Here is a 27,646-nt window from a genome sequence, read left to right on the forward strand (position 1 = left end):
ATCTGTGTTTATTCTCAAAACAACTAATTATTCTTAAAGTCCATCTAATTGAATCAGAATTGGTTGTAGTTTTCCGTGTTTAAAGACTTGGGTGAAACATTGACATGGTCCTGGTCTTTGTCGTTCTCTCTTTTTTTCTCTTAATGGCCCCATGCATGAACCAATCTTAAGATGCATGGGAGTCAGGATTGGTCAACTCAGACCAGAAAGTTGTGAGTGTAATTTGGGCATAAAACATGGCCCCATGCATGAATGACAGAATCCCGAGTATTGGCTCCAATCATAAGTAGGACTTTTATTGATTTGAACTGTGTTACCTAAAAATATTACCTTTTAAATGCATCATTTGCTTCCTAAATTTTAGACCATCAACGATTTTAGACATTGAAATTTAAAGTTATTGCTTTTAGTCACTTTGATAGGGTGGTCAAATCTCTAACATGTCGTCACTTTATTTTATTAAGTAAGATTATAACGTTAGGTTACAACTAATTTTGTAGTTAAATTTTGTTCTAGAATAATTATAATGATATTGATTTAAAGAACAGAGTTTTCTTTAACATACTTTTCTAGAACCCCAGTTTGATATACCTAATTATTGTCCACGCGGTTCCTTACGGTCTCTAATATTGTCCCACAAGGTTATTTGTTTGGTTCTTTTATTCAATTTAGAAGTGGGTCCGAACATCACTATTTCTTGGACTACTTGTCTTCTTTCCCTTGCTATAAATTTGCTTCTTTATCGGCTGCAGAACAACCATATATAAACATCCATTTCAAAAATTTAATAAACAAACGTATTAGTGAAACAAAAGCCTTTTCAACCACATTGCGCGGGGCCTTGTTCACACCTGATTTCAGCTACACCATCATCATCTTTTTCCATGCACACTTTTATCCTTCTCTGCTGCTTTGGCTTTTTTCTCACCTCTGTGCTTGGTGAGAATAATGAGACAGACCGGTTGGCATTGCTCAGCTTCAAAGCCAAGATTAGTAAAGATCCTCTTGGGGTCATGAACTCTTGGAATGATAGCATCCACTTTTGCCAATGGAAAGGTGTTTCATGTGGTCGCCGACATCAAAGGGTCACTGCGTTGGACCTGCACTCTCAAAAACTGGTAGGCTCTATATCCCCAAATGTTGGAAATTTAAGTCTTTTGTGGAAGCTAAACCTTGAAAACAATAGCTTTTATAATGAAATTCCTCAAGAAATTGGCCGTTTGCGTAGACTACAAGTCTTGCTATTGAACAATAACACAATAAGTGGAACGGTTCCTAGCAATTTATCCAATTGTACCAAACTCTCAGTGTTTCATGCTGCTGTTAATAATCTGGTTGGAGAAATCCCCACAAAGCTTGGCACCTTGTCAAAGCTTCAAACATTTGCTATTCATAAAAATAATCTAATAGGAATCATCCCACCTTCTTTTGGAAACTTATCATCTCTAGAAGGTTTTTCTGTAGCTTATAATAACCTGAGTGGGAGTATCCCTGATTCTTTTGGCCAATTGACCAAACTTAAAATCTTTGCTGTGGGTTCAAATAGGTTGTCTGGTACAATTCCTCCCTTGTTCTTCAATATCTCTTCAATAACAAAGATTGATGTAGCAGTTAACCAAATCCAAGGGCATCTTCCATCGGACATAGGTATCACTCTACCAAATTTAGAAACATTTACCATCAGCAACAACCAATTTATTGGATCTATCCCTATTTCAATATCTAGTGCCTCGAATTTACATATACTAAATTTGGCTGAGAATAAACTAACTGGAAAAGTTCCTTCTTTAGAGAAGCTAAATAGAGTGAGGTTGTTTTCCATTGCCGAAAACCAGCTTGGAAATGGAGGAGCAAATGACTTGAGTTTTCTCTGTTCTTTGTCAAATGCTACCAACCTAAGAGATTTGGAGATAAATACCAACAACTTTGGGGGGGAGTTGCCTAAATGTATTGGCAACATCTCAACTAGTCTTACCTTTTTCTATTTGAATAATAATAAAATATTTGGAAATATTCCTAGTGTTATAGGGAATCTGATCAACCTGGAGGATATAGAAATGTGGAACAATAAATTTTCAGGTAACATCCCCTCTATACTTGGAAACCTTCAGAAATTACAATTTCTGGATTTATCTCAAAACAATTTCATTGGGAACATTCCATCCTCTTTTGGAAATTTAACAAATTTGTTGGAGTTGTATTTAGGAGACAATAATCTTCAGGGAAGCATCCCTTCAAGTCTAAGTCAATGCCAAAATTTGATAACTTTTCATCTTCCCCGTAATAATCTTAGCGGTATCATATCCTCCCAAGTTATTGGTCTCTCATTTTCACCAAATAGCCTTGACTTCTCTGGCAACCAATTCACTGGTGTCCTTCCCATGGAAATAGGAAATTTGAAAAATTTAGAACATTTGGATACTTCTGAAAATATGTTGTCTGGTAAAATACCAGAACGTCTTGCATGTTGTGTAAAGCTAGAATTTCTAGCCATGAGAAGAAACTTTTTCCAAGGGGTTGTTCCTTCATCTTGGAAATCATTAAGAGGTCTTGAACATTTAGACCTTTCTAACAATAATTTTTCTGGCATGATTCCAAATTTTTTGGAGAGTTTTGATTTCTTGAAATTATTGAATCTCTCGTACAACCATTTTGAGGGTGAGGTACCAACAAATGGAGTTTTCAAGAATGCAAGTGCAACTTCAATTAAGGGAAATGGTAAGCTTTGTGGGGGCATACCAAAGTTTCAACTTCCTAACTGCAACAATAAAAAATCCAAGAAGAGCAGGTTGACTCTTACGTTGAAGCGGATAATCTTTATACTCTTCGGGCTTCTTGGAGTAACTTTGGTTCTATCGTTTTTATTTCTATGTTCTTCAAGGAAAAAAAAGAGAGAAAATACCTCAAGTGATTCAATAAATTTATTTTTGAATGTATCTTACCAAAGTCTCCTGAATGCTACTAATAGATTTTCTTTTGATAATCTAATTGGTGTGGGTAGTTTTGGGTCAGTGTATAAAGGAACTCTTGATCAATATAGACATGCAGTTGCTATCAAGGTGTTGAACCTTGGGCGCCATGGAGCTTCCAAAAGTTTCAAAGTCGAGTGTGAGGTTCTAAGAAACATCAAACATCGAAATCTTGTACAGTTGCTCACAGCATGTTCGAGCATTGACAATCAAGGTCATGATTTTAAGGCTTTGGTATACGAGTTCTTGGGAAATGGCAACCTAGATGAGTGGTTACATCCAAGTCCAAGAACAAATGATGCTCTTGAGAAACCAAGAAAGTTGAGTTTTCTTCAAAGATTGAATATCGCTATTGATGTTGCTAGTGCATTGGAATATCTTCATTATCATTGTGAAACACCAATTGTTCATTGTGACCTCAAGCCTAGCAATGTTCTTCTCGATGATGAAATGGTTGGACATGTAAGTGATTTCGGCTTGGCAAGATTCCTTCATGATATTATCCAAGATTCTTCTACTAATCAAATAAGCTCCATTGGGGTTAGAGGAACGATTGGTTATACTCCTCCAGGTAAATTTATTTTACATTTCTTAAATTTAATTGCTTTCCTTTTTCCATATCTTCTACTTTAGTTTTAAGCTTGAAAATATGGTTTTAATAAGGATGTATTGTATACAAAAGATAGAAAGTATTATATCAAAAATTTCTAGATATCTTTATTTTTTTTATGCCATTGAAAACATTCTTTAAATCTTCTAAAAATTTTTATTTCCCATTTTTGATGTTTTGAAAGTATGCCGATTACAATATATGTTATGTGCAATTGCAGAATATGGAATGGGAAATGAGGTGTCAATATATGGTGACGTTTATAGTTACGGTATATTATTATTAGAGATTTTCACTGGAAAAAGACCAACAGATAACATGTTCCACGATAGCTTAAGTCTTCGTGACTTTGTCAAAGAAACTTTGCCGGAACAAATAATTGACATTATAGATCCTGCTGTTCTCGGGGAAAGACAAAAGGGAGAAAGAAGGATGAATGACACTTGTAATGGGAATCGAAATGGAAGTTCCAAAGTTCATGAATGCTTAATTTTGATACTTGGAATTGGAGTTGCTTGTTCCACTGAAATTTCGAGAGAAAGGATGAATATCAGTGCTGTTGTAGCTGATTTGCTTTCAATTCGGCAAAACTTTCTTAGAACCCGTATATACACTACTCAGACAGAGTACAAGCAACAGGTATTTTTTTATTTTTTATTTAAATCTTTGGTAGATTTAATTTGATAACGTATCTACCAAACCATATGATCTAACGATAATAAGGCCAGTCCAAGTATATCAGGGAAGAGGGTGCGAGGGAAAATCCTATGGAGATTAGAACCCATTGAGATTCTATAAACTCATTCTACTATACAAAGTATTGGCAATGAGCCCAATTACGTTTCTATAATACGTAAACATGTGTATTTTCATTTGGTTGATTTCCACTATTGGAGTGATTGAGATTACAAGGAACTGGCTAACATCCTATTACTCTAGACAGAGGTCTCTATCAATGACATAAGCTTAAATTGTTTCTATAAGTACTGAATTGTTGACATTACAAAGACTTAAAAGTAAGTAATTTGTTGTAAAAACTTTGCTATCCTTTATTTATTTATTTATATACAGAAAATTCTAAATATTTTCCTAAGTAAATGGATTGCCAATTGCATAAATATTGAATGAAATGGGATTTAACATTCCTAATTTCTCGCACAAATGAGCTTTCTTGTGTTGTAAATTTTCTCAAAGGTAAAAAAAAAAATTGATACTTAATTTACTAAATTGTAGCTAATGAATTAAAGAAAATCCTTTTAAATTCTTGTTACAATAGAGAAAACCTGACTCTTTTAATTAAAAATTTATCTTCCTTTACCACAGGTGCAAAAGACTGATGACTTCTTTTGAAGGCCAAGATTATGTTATATAACAATGAAGCAAATAATTTGTAGCTCTCTAGTTGCTTGTGTTTGGCCAAAGTTTAGAAATACTCTGTTGACTGAGGGAAATGTTCTTCTTCAGAATATTGTGATTGTCAATATGCTTACAAAGATAGTTATTGGAATCGAGCTTTAATATTGCTTGGAGTTGATCAATATGTATCATGTTTAAGCATCTTGAATAGCATTTGGAGGTAATTTGGGATTATATACACTCTGTTCTTTTTGCAAACTTGTGATTCGCGGTTGGTTTCATTCAACCCCTCAAAAACCAGAACTTAACTAGTAAAAGGCACTTCTATCCGAGCTTATTTTTTGAATCTCTCAACGAGTAGTTATTCTTTCCCGTCAACCTGAACAAATTATAATAAAATTGTTAGATGAAAATCTCACAAATGAACAAGAGATTAATAAAAAATAGTTAAAAGATAATGACATAATACACCAAAATGATAATAATCATAGTAATGTTCAAATATTTATTATAACAATTCTCTTAGTGATATAAAAAGACCAAATTATTTTCAAAATCTATGAATGCCTTACAGAATTTTACTAGTATTAATTATTGTTAAAAGAGTCTTTTTTTGGGGGGACAACTAAAATGGGCTTAAAGCCTCAAGCCCTAAACAGAGAAGACGAAGTCTATTTTGGCTGAGAATTGGACAGACGCAATTGGCTTGTTGGCATGCTACATGGGTTCACATTCGCCCACAATGCTTCACAAGGAAAAAAAAGGGCCTTGCTGGATGGACAATAGGAATCTATCCCTGCTTACTGGATCTATCCTTGCTTCAATATCAAATGCCTCAAATTTACATATACTAAATATGGCTATGAATAAACTGGCTGGAAAAGTTCCTTCTTTAGAGAAACTAAAGAGATTGAGGTTGTTTTCCATTGCCAAAAACCTGTTGGAAATGGAGGAGCAAATGACTTGAGTTTTCTCTTTTCTTTGTCAAATTCCATCAACCTAAGAGATTTGGAGATAAATACCAACAACTTTGAAGGGGAGTTGCCTAAATGCATTGGCAACATCTCAACTACTCTTACCTTTTTCTATTTGAACAATAATAAAATATTTAGAAATATTCCTGGTGTGATAGGAAATCTGATCAACTTGGAAGACATAGAAATGTGGAATAACAAATTTTCAGGCAACATTCCCTCTATACTTGGAAACCTTCAGAAATTACAATTTTTGGATTTATCTCAAAACAATTTCATTGGGAACATTCCTTCATCTCTTGGAAATTTAACAAATTTGTTGGAGTTGTATATAGGTTACAATAATCTTCAAGGAAGCATCCCTTCAAGTCTTAGTCAATGTCAAAATTTGTTAATTTTTAATCTTTCTAATAACAATCTTAGCGGTAACATATCATTGCAAGTTATTGGTCTCTCATTTTCACAAAATAGCCTTGACTTGTCTGGCAACCAATCCACTGGTTTCATTCACATGAAAATAGGGAATTTAATAAATATAGAACATTTGGATATTTCTAAATACTTGTTGTTTGTTGAAATTCCTGCAACTCTTAAAAGTTGTGTAAAGCTAGAATTTCTAGCCATGAGAAGAAATTTCTTCCAAGGGGATGTTCCTTCGTCTTTGGAATCATTAAGAGGCCTTGAACATTTTGACCTTTCCGGCAATAATTTTTCTGGAAAGATTCCAAAATTTTTGGAGAGCTTTGATTTCTTGCAATTATTAAATCTATCATACAACCATTTTAAGGGTGAGGTACCATCAAATGGAGTTTTCATGAATGCAAGTGCAATTTCGATTAAGGGAAATGATGAGCTTTGTGGGGGCATACCAAATTTTCAACTTCCTAAATGCAAAAACAAAAAATCCAAGTAGAGAAAGTTGACTCTTACATTGATGTTAATACTATCGGGCTTATTGGAGCAAATTTGGTCCTATCATTTCAATTTCTTTGTTTTTTAAGAAAAAAAAAGGAAAGAAAATACCTCAAGTGATTCTATACATTTGCTTGTGAATGTGTCTTACCAAAGTCTCTTGAATGCTACTAATGGATTCTCTTCTACTAATTTAATTGGTGTGGGTAGTTTCGAGTCAGTGTATAAAGGTATTCTTGATCAATATAAACATACTGTTGCTATCAACGTGCTGAACTTATGGTGCCATGGAGCTTCCAAATGTTTCAAAGTTGAGTGTGAGGTTCTATGAAACATTAGACACCAAAATCTTGTAAAGGTGCTCACAGCATGTTCGGGCGTTGACTATCAAGGTCATGATTTTAAGGCATTGGCATACGAGTTCTTGGAAAATGGCAATCTAGATGAGTGGTTACATCTATAAGGTTGAATTTATTCAACCATTTTGTTGGCTTTATTCCGTGTCTAATTTACTTGTAATTCAGCATTTAGAAACCTTGTATTTAGGTGGGAATTATGTAAGGGTAGTGTGTGAGAGAGTGTGAAGAAAAGCTCAAGGGTGTGAACTCAAGAACAACCTCGCAACTGGCGAGTCGCCAATGGAGGCACATATGTGAAGCATGCAAGGGAGCTGAAGACTTATGCCAGCTGGAGCACTATAGGACAAAACTTCAAGTCTGACCAAGCAATTAGCTCGCGACTCGTTCCAGTCGCGAGCCTGAGTTGTCAGAATGCTTTGTTTATTAAAACCTGACTGTTCACATTCCTCATTCACTCCACTATAAATACCCTTATACCCATGAAATGTAAAGAGCTTCTAGAGAGAATTTTGAGAAAGAAACCCTAGAGAAAAACAAGATTGACTCATCCACAATCTTCATCCTTTGATTCTTTGAATTCCTCTACTCTCACCCTCTCCATTGATACATTCTTGAGAGGTACATTAGCCAAATCCTTATCTCACCATACCCATATCTATGAGGAGATATTTTGGTACTTGGGAAACAGTTCAGAAGGGACCAATTGATATTGGTTGATGCAATGGGCTATTGCGGGATCCAGTAAGCTAGAGAAGATAAGGTTCGGTGTAACCCTGTTGGAGCAAGAAGCTTGGAGGGTTTAGGTGCATTGGGTAGATTAGGCTTGGAGGGTCTTCTGCTATTTATGTATACCAACTTTATTCTCTAGTGAATTATTGACCGCTTGGAGGACGGCAGAGAGGTTTTTGCGCTAAGGACTTCAGTTTCCTCTTCGATAACACATCATTGTGTTATCTTTGTGTTTGCATCTCTTTTCCCTTAATCTTTGCCTTTTAACTACTGCTGTGGTTGTGATTAATTATGGTTTAGATTGTTTTATCAATTTTTTTTAGCTTATTTTCATATTCCGCACATACATTGTTTGAATATAAGCTTGTGTTGGTAATTTGTAATTTGGAGGTTTAAACGTTCATAGGTGTTTTACACACTATTTGAACATTCAATTGGTATCAGAGTGAGTGCACTTGCTATGGCTTAATTACCTAAGTGTGATCCTTGACCCCATTTGAGATGTGCCGGTCTCAATCTTTCAATGCTCCACCATATTTTGATGGAAGCAATTATGCCTTTTGGAAAGTCCGGATGAGGGCATTCTTGTGTTCAATTGATGAAAGTGTATGGGATGCGGTTGATGTTGGATGGACTAGGCCGGAGGCTACCAAATCCATATGGGATAAGGCAGCCCTCGCGGCGGCTAATGCAAATAGCAAGGCACTAAATGCTATTTTTTGTGGTGTATCTCCAGATGAGTTTCACAGGATATCTCACGTCACAATTACTAAGGAGGTGTGACAAATATTGGAGACCACGTATGAAGGCACCAAGAAGGTGAAAGACACTAAGTTGCAGATGCTAACTACTTGATTTGAAAAGCTGAAAATGAGTGAAGACGAGTCATTCGACTCATTCTTTGGCAAGCTGAATGAGGTGGTTATTGGCAAGTTCAACTTGGGTGAGAAGACGGAGGACTCAAAGATAGTGAGGAAAGTCTTTCGATCATTGCCAAAGAGCTTCCGTGCAAAGGTAACAACAATTGAAGAGAACAAGGACCTTGATGATATCAAAGTTCAAGAACTAATTGGCTCACTTCAAACTTATGAGCTGTCGTTGCTATCACAAAGAAAGAGCGAATCCCTTGCTCTTAAGATGATTAATGAGAGGGTAGAAGCTCACGACTCATTGGATGAGGATGTGGTCAAGAAAGATGTGGCATATCTTGTGAAGAATTTCCGAAAATTCTTGAAGTTCAAGAACAATGGAAAATTTGCTGAGAAGGGGAAATTCCCAAGTTTCGAAAAGGAGAAAAAGGACTTCAAGAGGAAAGATGGGAAGGAGTCTCAATCCTCTCAAGGAATCACATGCTTCGAATGCAACGGACATGGACATCTCAAGAAAGAGTGTCCCAATTATTTGAGAGAGAAGGGCAAGGTGTATGCCACTACTCTCAGTGATTCAGACTCTTCCAATTCAGATTCGGAAGAAAGCTGTGATGGAGAAGGGAACTACTTCGCCTTTATGACCATTGTTCCCATTGAATCATTGGATGATTTGAGTTTGCTAGTAGAAGAGCTTGGGGAGCACACTAATGAGGAATCAATGGGAGTATTAGAAGAATTTGATGTTGAGGATGATGAAAAAAAAGTGGGATTGCAAGAAACATACAATTCCCTCCTTGAGAAGTCAGGAAAATATGCAAGAATGGCTGAGGCAGTCATTAAAAAGATGAAGAGGGCAGAGGAGGATTATAGAATTCTTATAGTGTGATATAAGGAGACCAAATGTGAAATGGAAACATTGAATGGAGAGTTAACCGAAGCGTATACAAAGATCAAATTCCTTGAGCTTGAGGTGGTTCAAACGAATGCTAAAGTAGAGCGGGTTTCCTCCAAGAAGCTTGATGAAGTCCTTGCTCATCAAAAACCTTTCTCCAACAGAAGCAGATTGGGATATACCGGAGAGAGCAGTTCGGCTACCAATATATCCAAGGAAATGAAGTTTGTGAAAGCCAAGGAACCGATGGTGGTTGCCACTACTACTGAGAAAGTGAAGGTGGAGAAGAAGATAAATGTGAATGACCAACAGGTGTTGATAAAGCCTCGTAATTAATCAGTGGTCAAACCTGAAGCTAAAGGGAAATCACTTCCAAAATCACAAAGAGGTCCGAGAATAAAACATTTCTGTTATCATTGTGGACTTCAAGGACACACCAGACCAAATTGTCATAAACTTAGAGCATTGAAGAATGCAGGTGATCAAAGGTCAGGAGGACCAAGAAATGACAAAAGGAATTCGATTATGGAGCAATCAAAAGGTCAAGATGGTGATTCCGAAGTGATTGATGTAATGAAGATGATCGATACATTCACCACCTGTTTGGTAAGTTTCACCAGAAGGTTTGAAAGACACAACACTCGTACCCAATCCGTTAAGGATATCACCCCAAACGCATGTGTTGTGTGGGTGAAGAGGGGTACTCATGCATAAGCATTACAACATGTCCATGCATTAATACTTCCTATGTTTTGTGATTTTGCTTGGTCGTGTGCTTTTTGTTATCATGCTAGCTTGGTTTAAAAAAAAAAAAAAGTTTGTTTGTTTGTTATTTGCTTTAAATGTTTTTACATTTTTTTTTATCAATCTTTTCTTGCTTTTGCGTCAAAAATCCAAAAACACATAAAAAGTAGAAAATCCAAAAAGTTTGATCAGCATTATTGTGTTTTGTCACAAGCATGTTTTTCCTTGTATCTTCGTACAAATGACTTTGTGCATTTACGAGCGTAACTTGTTCCCTATGCACTCATATCATTGTGGGAAAAATCTTGACATCTATGGGACTGTGGTAAATAGATCTTCAAACTTCTTATGAATGATTAGTCAATGGTTTTGTTGATCTTGAGACTTGCATAAACTTGTGCGTATATATCCTCCCACACTTTTTTTTTTTTTTTTGGTTTAAAGAGCTCAACAAATGTATATCTCTAATTGAAAAGAGATAATGAGTTGCAAAATCCATTGCACATACTAGTATTTGACTTAAATAAAATGTATGATGCCCAAAAAGCCAAAGGCTTACTCATCAAATTGAAATATCAAAAATTTCAAGTATTGATCTCAAAATGAGATATATTGATTCAAAAATTGTCAAATGATATGATGTACATAGAGCCAAATGGAAAGCTTCAAAGTTATGTTATCAAGTTTTGTGGGAAGTCATATATGCATATTTCTATAATTGAGATTGGTCACTCTTCCTAGTGCTAATTGTGTATGACTTGGTTAAATTAATCATTGAAACTTCACATTAGACTAAGGACTATCTCATTTTTGATACCCACACACATCACACATGTCTATGTTCAATGAATGCCTTATCATTTGTGTGATTGTACTTGATTAAATGTGTTGCACATGCTCAATTATATGTTGATCAAACACAAAAAGATTTTCAAGTATTTTAATTGTTTTTGGAAAGTTTTTTTTTTTTTTTTTTGCAAAAATGTCAAAAACTATACAACCCTGTTGTGGTGACTTGCCTCGCGAGTCAAGCCATTTGCATGCCCTAATCACGAGCTTACACAGAAGGTTTTTGTAACTCCCTGGCGGGTAAATGTCCCAATCACAAAAAAGACTTAGAATATTTTCCAAAAATTTGGGTTTATAGATTTCTCGCAACTTGGTTTGGCGACTTGTTTGCGAGTGGAAGCTCCAATTACGAGGTTTATACAGAAAGTTTCATGGCTCACTTAGACAAATTTTTAAAATTTTTTCACAGGAGTTTTGGCGACTTGGTCTGGCGACTTGTTCGTGACTCATCTTAGTCGCGAAAAAAGCGTGTTTTGCGCTTCAAGGACAGTTTTTTTAAAAACACTTTTCAGTTTTCCCTTGAACATTTTGACTGTTCATTGTCTTGTCGGTTCATCTTTCTCTCACAAACTCACCATGTTTCTCTCAAAAATCCACCATTTTTCTTCATCATCTCTACTTCAATCTTCAAGAAAAGGTAAGAGTTGTTATTGAGATTTTGAGATATATGATGTTCGAATATGGATTGGGTTTATTTTGTTAAGTTTGTTGAATGGGTTTTGTTGTTTTTGGAATACGATACCTATTACACATGTTTTCATGGTTGATTCTTAGTTGTGAGTTGTGTATCATGCTTGTGCTGTGTTATGCATATCATGCTCATAGTAGAATGTCACAATGACAGTTACTTGTAACTCTGAGGTGTTTCATAGATTACATTGTGCTTAGTTGTGCCTGCACATTCATCACATTTGCACACCAAATACATGCTTAAATACTGCTAATTTGGTTCATTTATTTTGGTTGAGTGATATCTTTTTCTACATATCAATGTGTACTTATTTCATTGACTAACTTGGATCTAATCAAGTTGATGTTTGTGTCTTGTGGTTTTACACTTGGTTCTCTGCTGTGTGTATGTTCTTTTGTAGATGTCTCGTTGTTCCTCTCGAGGAAAAGAGATTGTGATTGATGTTCCATCATCCCCTGTTTCAAAACGGACTCGCCGTTCACCTCAAGACTCAAACATTGAGAGATTTAGGACTCCTCTCGATTCACAGACTTACTCAAGCGTCTTTGAAGATGCTCCTATTATGGTGGAACAGGTGGTAAAATTTGATACCTTGGGACTAACATTCATCCCTAGAATATTTGAAGCAAAAGATTGGGCTGATTTGGTGGGGAACTTCGAGGACCCGGTTGATGAATTGGTCAAGGAATTCTATTCAAATGCTAGATATACCGGAGTTGAGTTGAAGTGTTGAGTACGAGGAAAAGAGTTCTCCATCAATCTAGACTACATTGCAAAGGTTCTTCACATCACTAGACCAGCAAATGTGGACCTCACTCCATATGATGATAGACTTCCTCAGGTACAAGACATTCTTCAAATTATTGGGCCTGATCATGATATTTCAAGCAAAGGCACATCCATAGGCACTGCAAAGTTTGCACCTGAATTGAAGACTCTTACATTGATCATGTTTTTCAACCTTTACCGACTGTCTAACACCGGCTTCATCAACCTTGGAAGAGCACAGTTCCTATGTGATCTCATCACTGGCGTACCGATTGATATATGTGCCCACATTTTTCAGATCATTGGGAAGACAGTGGCTCGATCGACAGCACGAACATGTCTTCCTTTTTGTAGTCTCCTAATGAAGATCATGGTTCTTGAAGGTGTTCGTCCACCAACAGATAGAAAAATACTGGCATGTCTTCGACCATTATCCATGATATCTCTTCAAACAAGCAAGAGTCATTCTTCCAAAGCACCCAAAGCACCCAAGAGTGAGCCCTTTCCTTAGGCCACTCCATTCGGTTTTGGCTCAGCTACTCACACTACGCTTGTGCATACCGAGACTGCTTTTCCCATTACTCTTGAGCTACAGTCGACTAGCACTTAACATGAACAATCTTGCCATCAAGCTGACAAGTTGGGTATTTTGTTTGAGGCTCTGCATCTATGTATTGCCGGATTTGAAAATGCTCTCTACTCTACCAACAATCAAGTCCAAATGTGCCTCACGACCATTGAGACACAACTAGATGCTATTCTGTGCAAATTAGAGGACAACCTTTAGCTATTCGTGCCAAAAAGGGGGAGAGCATATAGTAAGGGGGAGAGCAACATAAGAAAGGGAAGTGTGCATAGTGATAGGGGGAGTCGTGTGCTTAAGAGGAGGAAGCTAGTACATATACACACACATATTTTTGGATAGCCTAACCTTTGATTGGCTAGTTTAGTTTTCAGTTATTTGCTTATAGTTTTATAAACTCTTGGATATGGTTACAGTGCTTGTGTTTAAAGCTTTTGGTACTTTGGTTTAATGTTTTAAGTTTATATTTAGTATATTGTATTTGTACCCATGCTTTTGTAGCTTAGTACTTGTTGTTAAATGTTATGGATTTCTTTAAGTAATCACTCTTGTGCCCTTGTTGGATTTTATATCCTTGATACAATTACCTTGTGTTGTTGTATCGGTTGAGTGTTGGACATGCAAATGATACCCTGCATTGAGCTTATTAGCTTGCATGTCTGGATGTTCATTCCTTGTGTGAATGATCATTGTGGTCACTATTTATAGTGATTGTTCATTTTTGGTCAAGCCATGCTTTATTGCTTCATTCCATTGTGCATGATCACATTATGGTTGCTCCATATGTATTTTAAGTTTTCTGCATACAATGATCGTATTGTGTTGTTGTTTTCAGGAAATACTTGTCTGTATGGTTCAAGAGCTACATAGATTCTAGAGTTAAGTGTGAGTGAGTTTTGTTTAACTGTTCCCAACTCACATGTTAAGTCTAGAGTTTGTTTCAGGGTTTCATCACGGAATAGTCAAAGGGGGAGATTGTAAGGTTGAATTTATTCAACCATTTTTTTGGCTTTATTCCGTGTCAAATTTGCTTGTAATTCAGCCATGGTTTTAAAAACCGAACCGGGCATCAAATCGTTTTTTTTAATTTCCGGTTTAACACCAATTTTTGACTGGTTTTCCGATTTTTGACTGGTTTTGGGGGTTTTAACTGGACTGGATTGGCTCCCGGTTCCCGGTTGAACCGATCGGACCGACCAATCCGGTCTGGTTTTTTAAATTATGAATTCAACATTTAGAAACCTTGTATTTAGGTGAGAATCATGTAAGGGTAGTGTGTGAGAGAGTGTGAAGAAAAGCTCAAGAGTGTGCACTTAAGAAAAGCCTCATGACTAGATCTCACGACTGGCTCGCAACTTGCGAGTGGCCAAAGGAGGCACACATGTGAAGTATGCAGGGGAGTTAAAGAGTCACGCCAGCTGGAGCACTACAGGACAAAACTTCTAGTCTGGCTAGACAGTTACCTCGCGACTCAAACTCGTGACTCGTTCCAGTCGCGAGCCTGAATTGCCAGAATGCTCTATTTGTTAAAACCTGACTGTTCGCATTCCTCACTCACCCCACTATAAATACCCTTATACCCACGAAATGTAAAGAGCTTCCAGAGAGAATTTTGAGAGAGAAACCCTAGAGAAAAACAAGATTGACTCATCCACAATCTTCATCCTTTGATTATCCAAATTCCTCTACTCTCACCCTTTCCATTGATACATCCTTGAGAGGTACATTAGCCAAATCTCTATCTCACCATACCCATATCTGTGAGGAGGTATTTTGGTACTTGGAAATCAGTTTAGAAGGGACCAATTGATATTGGTTGATGCAATGGGCTATTGCAGGATCTAGTAAGCTAGAGAAGACAAGGTTCGGCGTAATCCTGTTGGAGCAAGAAGCTTGGAGGGCTTAGGTGCACTAGGTAGATTAGGCTTGGAGGGTCTTCTGCTATTTATGTATCCCAAATTTATTCTCTAGTGGATTATTGACCGCTTGGAGGGTGGCGGAGAGGTTTTTCGCTAAGGACTTCAGTTTCCTTTTTGATAACACATCGTTATGTTATTTTTGTGTTTGCATCTCTCTTCCCTTAATCTTTGCCTTTTAATTACTACTGTGGTTGTGATTAATTATGGTTTAGATTGTTTTACCAGTTCTGTTTTAGCTTATTTTCATATTCCGCACATACATTATTTAAATATAAGCTTGTGTTGGTAATTTGTAATTTGGGGGTCTAAACGTTCATAGGTGATTTACACACTATTTGAACATTCAACATCCAACTCCAAGAAAAAATTAATGAGGCACTTCAGAAACAAAGGAAGTTATGTCTTTTTCAAAGATTGAATATTGCCATTAATGTTTGTTAGGTTCTAAGACTTTAGGTTTAAATGTATTAGAACTTCATTATGTAATGTTGGTAAACCATGATCAAAATGTTTAGTCTTGTTTTAGGCTTGCTCAAAGTATTTGTATGTAAAGTTGGAATCAAGTAATTACAAAAAATTACTATTGACTTTCTGTAAGGCTCGATCGATCGAAAGTTAGACTCGATCGATCGAAGCTCATGTAGAATGTTTTTTTCTGCAGAATTTTCAACTCAGCCCAAGCCTATATGACGTGTAGGGTTTTATATTTTGCCTTAAGTATAAAAGGAAAAACCCTAGCCACGTTTTTTAGTTGTTGTTTATGCTGTGTGTGTGAATCTTTTGTGAGATTTAGAGGTGTTTGCCTTCACACATACTTAGGGTTATCGAGAATCAAGATTCATGTCGAGAGCTTGATGATCGTTTCAGTTGCTGCATAAAGAGCTTAAAGAAACACAAGTGGGAGTACTTGTGGTTGTTATGGATCAAGGAAAGAAGTAGTCTATGGACTCGGAGCTGTCACATGATCGTGGTAGTAAGTTTTCTACTCGAGGTAGGGCTATTCACGGGTTGGGTTTGTGCCCAACCCGGACTCGATCTGAATGCATCGGGTGGAGGAAAAGTTTAACCTGCAACTGACCCGGTTCGTGTTTCGGGTCTGTCGGTTCGGGTCGTATCAGTTTCGGGTCCATATCGGTAGGTTTCGGGTTCACCGGAGTGGAGCAAAATCTGGCCGGATTTTGGCTGAAATATTGTCGGATCTCGTTAGATCTGGTCGAATCTAATGAGATCTGGCCAATATTTCCCTATATCTATAAATATTGGGCCGAGATCTTGATGGATTTGGCCGAAATCTGCCTATCCTACGGACTTAAAGGTTTGGACTTACTGATTTTTGGCCGAGTTTGTAATTTGCGATGAGGGAAGAATAGCTCATTGGGCGGGTCAAGTTCATCGGTTTCTCAGACAACCAACCCACAACTTGAACCAATGGTCTTGGGTGCTAGCGCCGGCGACCCACGTCCGACCGTGAACAAGCTTTGATCGGGTGGTTTTGGGTGAAGGTGATCGAGTTTCGAGCGGTTTGGTTGGGCCGGGCAAGTTGTGGACAGCCATAACTCGAGGTAGCAATAGGATGTTAGTGGTCTAAGTCGCTATTGTAAAATTTCAATTCTTTCATAGTGAATCTGTTTTACCTTAAGGATAGCTAGGTTAAATCCTCCCCAAGTTTTTTATCGGTTTGGTTTTCCTAGGTTATCATATCGTTGTGTTATTTATTTTCCACACTTTTTCAATGATATGATTTACTTGTCTTAACCTAGATTTGCATAATTTACCTAAGTTAATCACTTGGCTAAATAACTAGGTTAATCTGTTTGTGTTTTAAGGGGTCTAAAAATGTATAATGTTGCTAGTGCATTGGATTACCTTCATCATCATTGTGAAACACCAATTGTTCATTGTGACCTCAAGCCTAGCAATATTCTTCTTGATGATGAAATGATTGGACATGTAAGTGACTTCGGCTTGGCAAGAATCCTTCATGATATTGTCCACGATTCTTCTACTAATCAATCAAGCTCCATTGGGGTTAAAGGAACTGTTGGTTATACTCCTCCAGGTAAATGTATTTTTCATTTATTAAATTTAATTCCTTTTCCTTTTCTCATATTTCCTACTATAGAAGATAGAATGCTTATAACAAAATTTTCTAGATATCTTTTTTTTCCCTTAATTTTTATTTTATGCCATTGAAAAACATGCTTTGAAACTCTTAATATTTTTTATTTCCCTTCTTTTTATGCTATGAAAGTATGTTTACTACAATATATATTACATGCAATTGCAGAGTATGGTATGGGAAACAAGGTGTCAATATACGGTGATGTTTATAATTATGGCATATTATTATTAGAGATGTTTACAGGAAAAAAGCCTATCGATAACAGTTTCAACAATAGCTTAAATCTTCATGACTTTGTCAAAGCAAATTTGCTAGAACGAATATTTGATATTATAGATCCTATTCTTCTCCCAAAAATACAAGAGGGAGGGAGAAGGATGAATGACACTTGCAAGGAGAATCGAAATGGGAGTCTCAAAATTCAAGAATGCTTGATTTTGATCCTTGGAATTGGAATTGCTTGCTCCAAAGAATATCCAAGAGAAAGGATGAACATCAGTGCTGTTGTAGTCGAGTTGCATTCAATTCGGCAAAACCTTCTTAGAACTTGTATACGAGAGGTAATTTTTTATTTATAAAATCTTTGGAAGATATAATTTGGTAATGTATTTACCACAGCACGTGATCAAACTTAAAAGGGCCACTCCAAATGTTTTAGGGAAGAGGGAATCATATTGCGATTTGAAGTATGCCTTCGTGTTAATATTTCTTTTTATTGTATTAAACTGAGAAGATTGGAAACTACTTCTATAATAATTAAACATGTGACTTTTGTTCTTTATATTGCTTGTTCCAATAAATAAATAAAAAATCCAAAATGGTCTAAAATTTAATTTAATTTGGTTGATTTCCACTACCGGAGTGATCAAGATCACAAGGACTTGGCTTAGATCCTAGTACTCTAGACAGAGGTCTCTGAAATAAGCTTAAATTATAGCCACATGTATTGAATTTCTGACACAGACATTTAAAGACTACAAAGTTAAATAATTTGTTGTAGAAATCTTGAATTTCAAATTTGTTGTAAAAACATTGCTTTTTTATATTCTAGTTATCTTTCAAGTAAATGGATTGCCAATTCCATACTAATTGAATGAGATGGCAAAAAAATTAACTTTCCTGCATCGTGAATTTTCTCAAAGGTATAAAAAAATTTGATACTTAAATAATTAGGTTGTAGGTAATGAGTTAAAGAACGTCTTTTAAATTCTTTTTACAATAGAAAAAACCTCACTCCTTGCATAGTTTAAAAAGAATTTTGAAGCTTATTATTCTAATTAAAAATTTATCTTTCCTCACCATAGGTGCACAAGACCGATGATTAATTATGAACCTGCTGTTTATTCTTAAAAAAAGATTATGGAGGCCAACACCGCTTGAGAATTCAGGCGCATTTGGAGGTAACTTGGGATAATATACACTTCGTTCGTTCGTTTGGGTGAGCGAATTTGAGTTTGGCACCACCTTCAAGTGTATTTGTCGCTTTTTGGTATATTTGGAGGTAGATTGGGCTAATATGCATTTGGCTTTTTGTTGTGCTGTAATTTTTGTTTAACACTTGAGGCTTAAGAGAAGTCTCGTCAAGGAATATATATATATATATATATATATATATATATATATATATAATTTGTGAGTTATTGTGTCTCTTATTCGTTCAACTTTTATTCATTCCATATTCATTCCTGTTAATTTTTTTTTTTTAACTTTTATTCGTTCCTATTATTTTTTCGTGAGTTCCTACTCAAATCAATCAATATATTACTAAAAGCTGAAGCGTGGCATTTATAACTGCTGAGCTCCTGTTGCGTCACCTCATCACCACGTCATTCGCCACATAATTAATATTTATTCCTATTTTTTTTACAAATATATATATATATATATATATAGATTATTGACTTTACATATTCATCTTTGTCGGTTTTAACATCTATATATAATTAATATTTATTCCTATTTTTTTTTTTACAAATATATATATATATATAAATATATTATTGACTTTATATATTCATCTTTGTCGATTTTAACATCTATATATATTTCTTTTTTGTTTCCAATTTTCCTATAACTTTTTTTTTTTTTACATTCACTTATTTTTTTAAATATTTACATTTTCTTCAACCTTTCTTCTTCCCTCACCTTTTCATCTCCCCACTACCCTCTACTTTAATATTGCTATTCATCCTTCTCTTCATCTTCCTTTATTTGTCTCTTCTTATCCCTTCCCTCTTACTATAAATTTGTCATTCTTTTCCATTCTTTGCATAGTTTTCTCTCACAAAAAGGTTCTCTCTCTTTCTCTCTCTCTCTTTCTCTCTCTCTTTCTCTCTCTCTTTCTCTCTCAATGTTTTAGTGGATCTTTATCTCTCTCAATGTTTTGGTGGATTTTTATTTTTTATTGCATCTCCGCTTTAGGTTGATAAAATTTTGTATTTTTAAGAACTCTAATTTATGTTGATACGATTTAGTTTTGTGTTTTAAGTTATTATTATTATTATTATTTTGCTCTTTGATTGTTAAATTTTATCCGATTATATTATAAAAAATTAAAGATAGTAGATAAAAATAAAATAGTATTCCATTACATAGTATAATTTGGATAATTTAGTGTTTATTGTTATATCTTTTAATTTTTCTTATTTTTTTCTTCTCTTCCATTTTACTCAATATTGAAATTCAATCACATCCTCCTTATCATTAAATTATTTATATTTTCTCTCTCTTTTTGTTTTAAAAAATAAAAAAATGTAATATTTTACTTAAATTCAAATAAAAGAAAATTGTGCTCATCAAATTGCACTCATTTTTTTTTTTTTAACATTTACACTTTCTTCAACCTTTCTCATTCTCTTTACCTTTTCATCTCCTCAAAAATTCTACCTTGATATCACTCTTCCTCTTTCCTTTTATCTTCCTTTATTTTGTTTTTTTTATATTATCATCCTCTTAATATAAATTTATCATTCACTCTTCTATTCTTTACATAATTTTATCTCACACAAAAGTGGTTATTTCCCACTCTTTCTCCCTCAATTTTTTGGTAGATTTTTATTTTTATTTTTCTTGCATCTCTATTTTAGCCTGATAAAGCTTTGTATTCTTTAGAGCTCTATTTTGGTTTATGGGATTTAGCTTTGTGTTTTAAGTTTTTTTATTTATTTTTTATGTCTTTGATTGTTAAATATTATCATATTTCATTATAAATAATTAAAAATAGTATATAAGAATGTACTATTATTATAGAATTATTTGGATAAGTTAGTGTTTATTGTTATGTATTTTATTTTTATTTTTTTTCTCATATCATTTTATTTAACATTTAAATTCAACCACATCCCCCATATATATCATTAAATTATTTATATTTCCACTCTTTTTTTATTTTTAAAAATTTTAAATATAATATTTTGCCTAAATTAAATAAATAAAATTGTCCACATTAAGTGGAGTAATGATAGGGAAACACTCATTCTCACACCCAATGCATCAAAGGAAGAATGAAATACAAAACAAATCAAGTTAGAAACACTAAATTAAAAAAAAAAAAAAAAACTAATAATGCATATTTAATGTCATAGAATCATCATCAAATTTTGGAAAACGATAGGTTGCCAATGGAGAGAGAGAGAGAGAGAGAGAGAGAGAGATGGTATAGAAAAAACAAAACCAATACAAAGTAATAAAGAGTAGATAAAGAAAAAAAAAAAACCAAACGTCAATTAGTAATCGTTGATTGGAAAACAAAGAGGTTGTTAGGAGAAGTAAAAAATAAAATAGAGATTACCGTGTGGAGAACATTAAAAACTTTACAGTGTAGTAACATAAACCGTTTAATTCACTTAAAAAATTAAATCAACAACAATCATAATTAAATCAAAGTAATAAAGAGTAGATAAAGAAAAAAAAAAAACCAAACGTCAATTAGTAATCGTTGATTGGAAAACAAAGAGGTTGTTAGGAGAAGTAAAAAATAAAATAGAGATTACCGTGTGGAGAACATTAAAAACTTTACAGTGTAGTAACATAAACCGTTTAATTCACTTAAAAAATTAAATCAACAATCAATAATTAAATACAATCATAGTACTAAATTTAAATTTAAAACTAATCAAATTCTAACTATGGAAACCATATTAATTATAACTAAAAAAGAGATGTTCTCTGATAGTAGTAGAAATTGAATAAGAAATAAAGTTAGAAAATTTAAAAATCCATTTTTTGACATTTCATTTAACCTTATTTATAATATATATATATATATATATATATAATTTTCATGCACTATTACTTTCGAAAATCTAATGAACAATCCTACCTCTCATTTATCGTCTTTGTTATGCAAATCATCAGTTAGTAAATATATGATAATGGTAAGAAGCGTTACAAATGAGATCACTAAAAAAAAAAAAAAATTAATTAGCCACTATCATTATGGAGTAGTAGTCTATAATTTTACGCATTCAAAAAAGTGAAATATATAGAGTTTTTTTAAAGGTATGTGTAAAGATTCACTATGTGTGTGTGTGTGTGTGTGTGTAAAGGTAAAAAAATAAAAAAAATAAAATAAAAAAAAAAGGTTTATTTAAGGTTTTTGTTAACTTAAAAACTAATGAAAATCAAATGGTTAATAACTAAAATTATAGTATTAATAAAATATTTAATTAGACCATCCTAAAAAAATTACCGCGTGCAACGCGCGGGTATGCGACTAGTTTATAATAAATTCGTATTACATTTCAAATCCTTTATTATCTCGATAATCAATTTTGATCTCTTTCAATTCTAGGTTAATTAATGATTTGAATCACTTGTTAAAATATCCATAGTCTCGAAAGAACATAGAGATTTGTAACTCATCAGTTATGCACGTATTTGAAGACCAATGGAATCGAAAAATGGCTGTCATTTACTTTCTCAAGAAAAATACAAAAGCAGAAAGTTCAGACATTGAAAGTGTTATTTCATGCTTTTGAAACCATATTTGTACAGATTTTGGATTTTAAAAAAAAAAAAAAAAAAAAAAGGGAACGAGGAAAAAGTCGTAATAGAAGCATTTACTTTTAAATTTGTTGACATTCTTGTTATTAAATTTCACCTAAATAGGAAAAATGTCTTTTACTATGGACAAATTATTCAGTTTTCACTCCTCTCACTGATGATGTTGATGATAAAAACAAAGTGGACATTTCTAATTCTTTCTTGGATTTGTTAAACCAAAATCTGTATATATTGCTTTTATTTAAACTTTACATATAGCATGCCACATATCTTTCCGTAACTATTTCATAGTATACAATATTAATAATTTTTTTTTTTTTTACAATTTCCATGTCTAAAAATTTTATCATTATTTTAGAGTTAGGTGCACTAAACAACCTAGAGCAGCTGTACTTGGATCGTTCATCAATTGATAATAGTTTCCTTCACAAAGTTGGAGTTATGAATTCTCTTGAAGTATTGTCAGTGCAAGACTGTCATCTCAACGGTAGCTTACCTGCACAAGGTAGGTTGCTTTCACAATGATATTACTTAGGAAAGCTAAAATACTAGAATCTAATCAATACTAATCTCATTTTACAGGCTGGTGTGAACTTAGGAAACTCCAAGAGGTAGACCTCAGTTTCAATAATTTTGAAGGGATACTACCTTCATGTATGGCAAACTTGACATCACTTCAAGTATTGGATTTCTCTAACAATCACTTCACCGGGAACATTGCCCACTCCCCACTACCAAGTTTGACATTACTTGAGCACCTCTCTCTGTCAAATAACGACTTCTTGATCCCAGCCACAATGTCCACCTTTTCTAACCTCTCAAATCTTAAGGGCTTTTTAGGTGATAACAATAAAATTGCCTTTGAACCTGACTCTCATACTTGGATTCCAACCTTCCAGTTACAGTTTTTGAGTCTTTCTAACGGACACAATGTCAATGGCACAACTCCTAGATTTCTTCATTACCAATATGAGTTGGTAGTGATTGATCTCTCTCACAATAATTTGTTCGGAAAGTTTCCCACTTGGTTGCTAGAAATCAGTACAAAATTGGAGTCCCTTTTGTTAAATAATAACTCTTTCACGGGGCCTTTCATGCTGCCATATGACATTTGTCACAACATTAGGAACCTAGATATTTCAGATAATCACTTACAGGGTCCAATCCCCATAAATTTTGGTTTAATTTTTCCAAGTTTAGAATATTTAAACATGTCTAAAAATGCATTTCAAGGTAGTATACCTTCTTCTTTTGGGAAATTGGTTTTCTTACAAGCTCTAGACTTGTCTGAGAATCATTTATCAGGAACAATACCAATGCATTTCGGAATGGGCTGCCACAACTTAAATTTTCTCAAATTGTCATATAATAACTTCAGTGGCCAAATATTTCCCACCCATTTCAATCTGACTAATTTAAGATCTTTACATTTGGATAACAATCACTTTTCGGGTATGTTCCCAAATAGCATCTCAATATTAAATTTTATTTTCACAATTGATTTTAGTAATAACCATTTTTCAGGCATGCTTCCAACGTGGTTGGGGAACATGTCTGATTTAAATGAACTTGTTATGGCCAAAAATCAACTTGAAGGTCCTATTCCAGTCGAGTGGTGCAAAATTGTTCAGCTTTCATTTCTTGACCTTTCCGAGAACAATCTATCCGGCTCTATTCCATCTTGCTTCAATTCATCATATATTAGATCAGTTTATCTGAATAAAAATTGGTTGAGCGGTCCAATTCCATGTGCGTTCAAAAACAACTCTAATCTAGTTACATTAAATCTTCGAGATAACCTCCTAATTGGAAACATTCCTGATTGGATCGGCAACCTCTCATCCTTGAGCATTCTTCTTTTGAGTGAGAATCATTTAGAAGGTAGGATTCCAAATCAATTATGCCTTTTGCAAAACTTAAACATGTTGGATCTTTCCTACAATAAATTTTCAGGTACAATACCACATTGCTTGAGTAACATTACTTTAGTGGCATCCTCCCAAAAGCCTATTTTTGGAGGTTTCCGGGCAGGGCTTTCTAGTTACAAAATTAGAATGCCATACTTGAAGACAAAATCAACAAATATGAAAAATTGGAATCATATGGGTGATTTTATGATAGATGTAAGTGGGACAGATGAAGCAGAGTTCACAACAAAGAATAGAATTGACTCCTATCATGGAGACATTCTCAACTACATGGTTGGAATTGACCTCTCATGCAACAAGTTAGTAGGTGAAATCCCACCTCAACTTGGAATGATGAGCACCATCCGGGCAATGAACTTATCACACAACAGTCTAACTGGACCAATCCCCACAACATTCTCAAACTTGAAGCTGATGGAGAGTTTGGATCTTTCCTATAACAATTTAAGTGGTAAAATTCCACTTGAATTGACTGAAATTACCTTTCTAGCAGTCTTCAGTGTGGCACATAATAACTTATCAGGTGCAACACCAGAAAGAAAAAATCAATTTGGGACTTTTGGTGAAAGTAGTTATGAGGGTAACCCTCTTTTGTGTGGACCTCCATTACATGATTGCACCAAAAATGGACCTCCGTCTACAGTGCTAGTGGAACATGATGGTGAAGATGGTGGTAGTTTCATTGACATGGCTGTCTTCTACATAAGCTTTGTGGTGGTTTACATAACAGTGTTGTTGGGACTTGTTGTAGTTCTCTACATAAATCCTTACTGGCGTAGGGTGTGGTTTAACCTCATTGAGGCGTGCATTGACAATTGCTACTATTTTGTTGTGGTTCGTTACCATAAGTTGTTCAATTTCAGGCTTGCATAGCCCTGCATTTTAATGGTTACATGTACGTGTGTCTCTTCCTTGTGGATTTTGAATCTAAAGTTTGAACTTTGAATAAATATATCAGTTGTGTAAATTTTGAATTTGGCTGTTGTTCTAACTACAAAGATAGTGCATTTTAATTTTAGACCCTTTCAAAACATTATATTTAACCAATTTTAAATCCAAGTTAATAATTTGATCTATTTTGGAAGATTTAGGCTAAACACATAATCATTAATATTATTATGCAAGTGTGGAAACTTAAAAGATACAAGATATGATAATCTAGGAAACCAATAGAACACAATAGTTTCAAAGGAAAAACCTGGGGGAACTTGACCTTATAAATACGATTGAGGTGAACAATTTCACTATAGGATAGATATGTATAGTCAAAATAACCTCATTCTTCGTAAATCTAACTATAGTTACCAAACTAAGCTTTGAATTTCACAGATGTCTCTAATAGTGATTTGCTGCAATATCAACCTCTAGCCCACATACTTCAATGCCCCTTAGAAGATTTGAATCCAATGCACTTGATATTTGGAGATCAATAACTTGAATCCACCGATTTAAAGAGTATGTGAGTGATCATCAATAGAGAGATGCTATTTGGCTTTGGTTTTTTCCTATCCCAAGAAAGGGACAAAGACATGAAAGAACCTCAACAAACAAATTAGATCTCATTATTAATTGATCAGTCCAACAATCAAGTCGCGGGGGTCAAGTCCAATAACCAAGTCACATGAGTTGCATGAGTAAATTCCAAATGCACTGACAGAATCTCAACAAAGAAAAAAGTCATAAATGAAATTTTCCCATTGCACAAGTACTAATCATATATAAACAATAAACAAACCTTGAGGACTACATCTCCTGTGATAGATGGGACTTGGATTGTTCCCCCCAAAATTGCCTGCAATCCAATAAACACACACACACAAATAAAATAAACAACTAGATCAAAAATAAAAGTTTTGTTTTTTTTTTATAAGTAATAAAGATTTTACTAATGGAAAAAAAAAAAAAAAAACTTTATGTTCGCAATGATAAACACAAAGAACACCTAAATATACAAATGCAAGAAATCAAATGAGAAAGACGAAACTATAAGATCCTGACATCAAAATAAAAGTAAACTTGAGACAAATGATTCCATAATACAACTAATGGCTATCAGAAATAATTGAACGCCAACTGGTAAAAAGGGGATAGGTACCAAATTTGGTCATTGGAATTGGACTTATAATAATAAAATGTATTCAAAAGAAACTTGCTAATCTAGGAGGTTTTTTTTTTTTTTCCATACAGAAACAGATAGTTTCTACAAATGTAATTCAATTATTTTTATCATTCCTCTAATGGCTTTTAGCGATCTAATAATTATAGAAACAAATAAAAAAGTACCTAAATTTTTCTGCTGCCAGAAAATTCCTAAAATGTATCTTTAAGAACATCTATCTTTAGCTTTATATTCCATCTTTTTGAAACCATAATCAACCTACAGACCCTAAAACCTTCTTCCTTTATTGATAACAGGTGACTGAGGTGGTGTTAAGAAACAGCATAACAGGTGATTTCCTGGAATTCATCTACAAAACTCAAAAACTCGTTGGAAAATCTTCTGTAAAGATAATTTTTCACATTTTCAAGTGTTTGTTCTTATCGTTTTTCTCGCCATACTCTTAGTCCATTTCCAATCTTCGTCCTGGTATACATAGTGAGAAGAAGTATATTGTGGGTACACTCTTCTTTCATTCGTTAAATATATACTATTTCAGATGTTTCTGTCCACAGGACAGAAAATGGCTAACCTCTAAAAATGTTGATTCAATCAACCACAAATACATGTTAAGAATATATATGCATCCCCAGATCAGTTTCCCATGTGTCTAACATTTAAGTTTAACCTCTATTCACTTCGTAATTGCAAATTACTAAATTGCCCATTAGTCCAATATCAAATAAGTGTAAGTTATACTTATACATTAATGTTGAAAAATGACAAGCTTCGTAGACAATGGCTGCAGAACTTCTTTGACAACTATTTAAACCAATTTTGATTATGTAGGTGCATTTTGTTAGAATTTGGATGTGTCAATTTGAACAATTTGGCATTTTGTTATTTATCAAACTATTTGTACTAGATTATTTTGTAGGTCAAACTATTTGGCCTATGTGGCATTTTGAACTATTTAAAGTGGAGCTTATAGTTATTTTGAATTATAAGAATTACTGTCCATATATATGAGTAAGATGATTGATAGAGATCATGAAAATTGAATAACTATTTTTTATTGTATATATTGTCAAAAGTTTAGTATGAAAACTAAATTCATTCTTGGTTTTTTATTTATATTGATTACATTAGTTGGTTTAAATAATACACATGTTTTAAATTATACAAGAAATGTTATAAAAATTTTATGCATACCAAACACAAGAAAACGTTCGCAAGCTCATTTTCAAGGTCTTTATCAAACACTGTAAAA

The 27,646-nt window shown here is 34.2% G+C and overlaps 2 protein-coding genes across 2 annotated transcripts; both read left to right on the forward strand.

Moving 5' to 3' along the window:
* The first annotated feature begins 1,013 nt into the window (after window positions 1–1,013).
* On the forward strand, window positions 1,014–6,822 carry LOC115973452 (putative receptor-like protein kinase At3g47110). The gene is made up of 4 exons (XM_031093714.1): window positions 1,014–2,079; window positions 2,206–3,540; window positions 3,800–4,205; window positions 5,832–6,822. The coding sequence occupies exons 1-4, from the start codon at window positions 1,014–1,016 to the stop codon at window positions 6,820–6,822; spliced, it is 3,798 nt and encodes a 1,265-aa protein (XP_030949574.1).
* A 10,238-nt stretch (window positions 6,823–17,060) lies between these two features.
* On the forward strand, window positions 17,061–25,151 carry LOC115973453 (receptor-like protein 15). Its single transcript, XM_031093715.1, has 4 exons — window positions 17,061–17,283; window positions 17,512–17,906; window positions 22,711–22,855; window positions 22,933–25,151. Exons 1-4 carry the CDS (start codon window positions 17,061–17,063, stop codon window positions 25,149–25,151), a joined length of 2,982 nt encoding a protein of 993 aa, XP_030949575.1.
* The last annotated feature ends 2,495 nt before the right edge of the window (window positions 25,152–27,646 follow it).

The sequence above is a fragment of the Quercus lobata genome, unplaced genomic scaffold (assembly GCF_001633185.2).
Source record: "Quercus lobata isolate SW786 unplaced genomic scaffold, ValleyOak3.0 Primary Assembly Scq3eQI_2015, whole genome shotgun sequence".
In the NCBI taxonomy this organism is placed as follows: domain Eukaryota; kingdom Viridiplantae; phylum Streptophyta; class Magnoliopsida; order Fagales; family Fagaceae; genus Quercus; species Quercus lobata.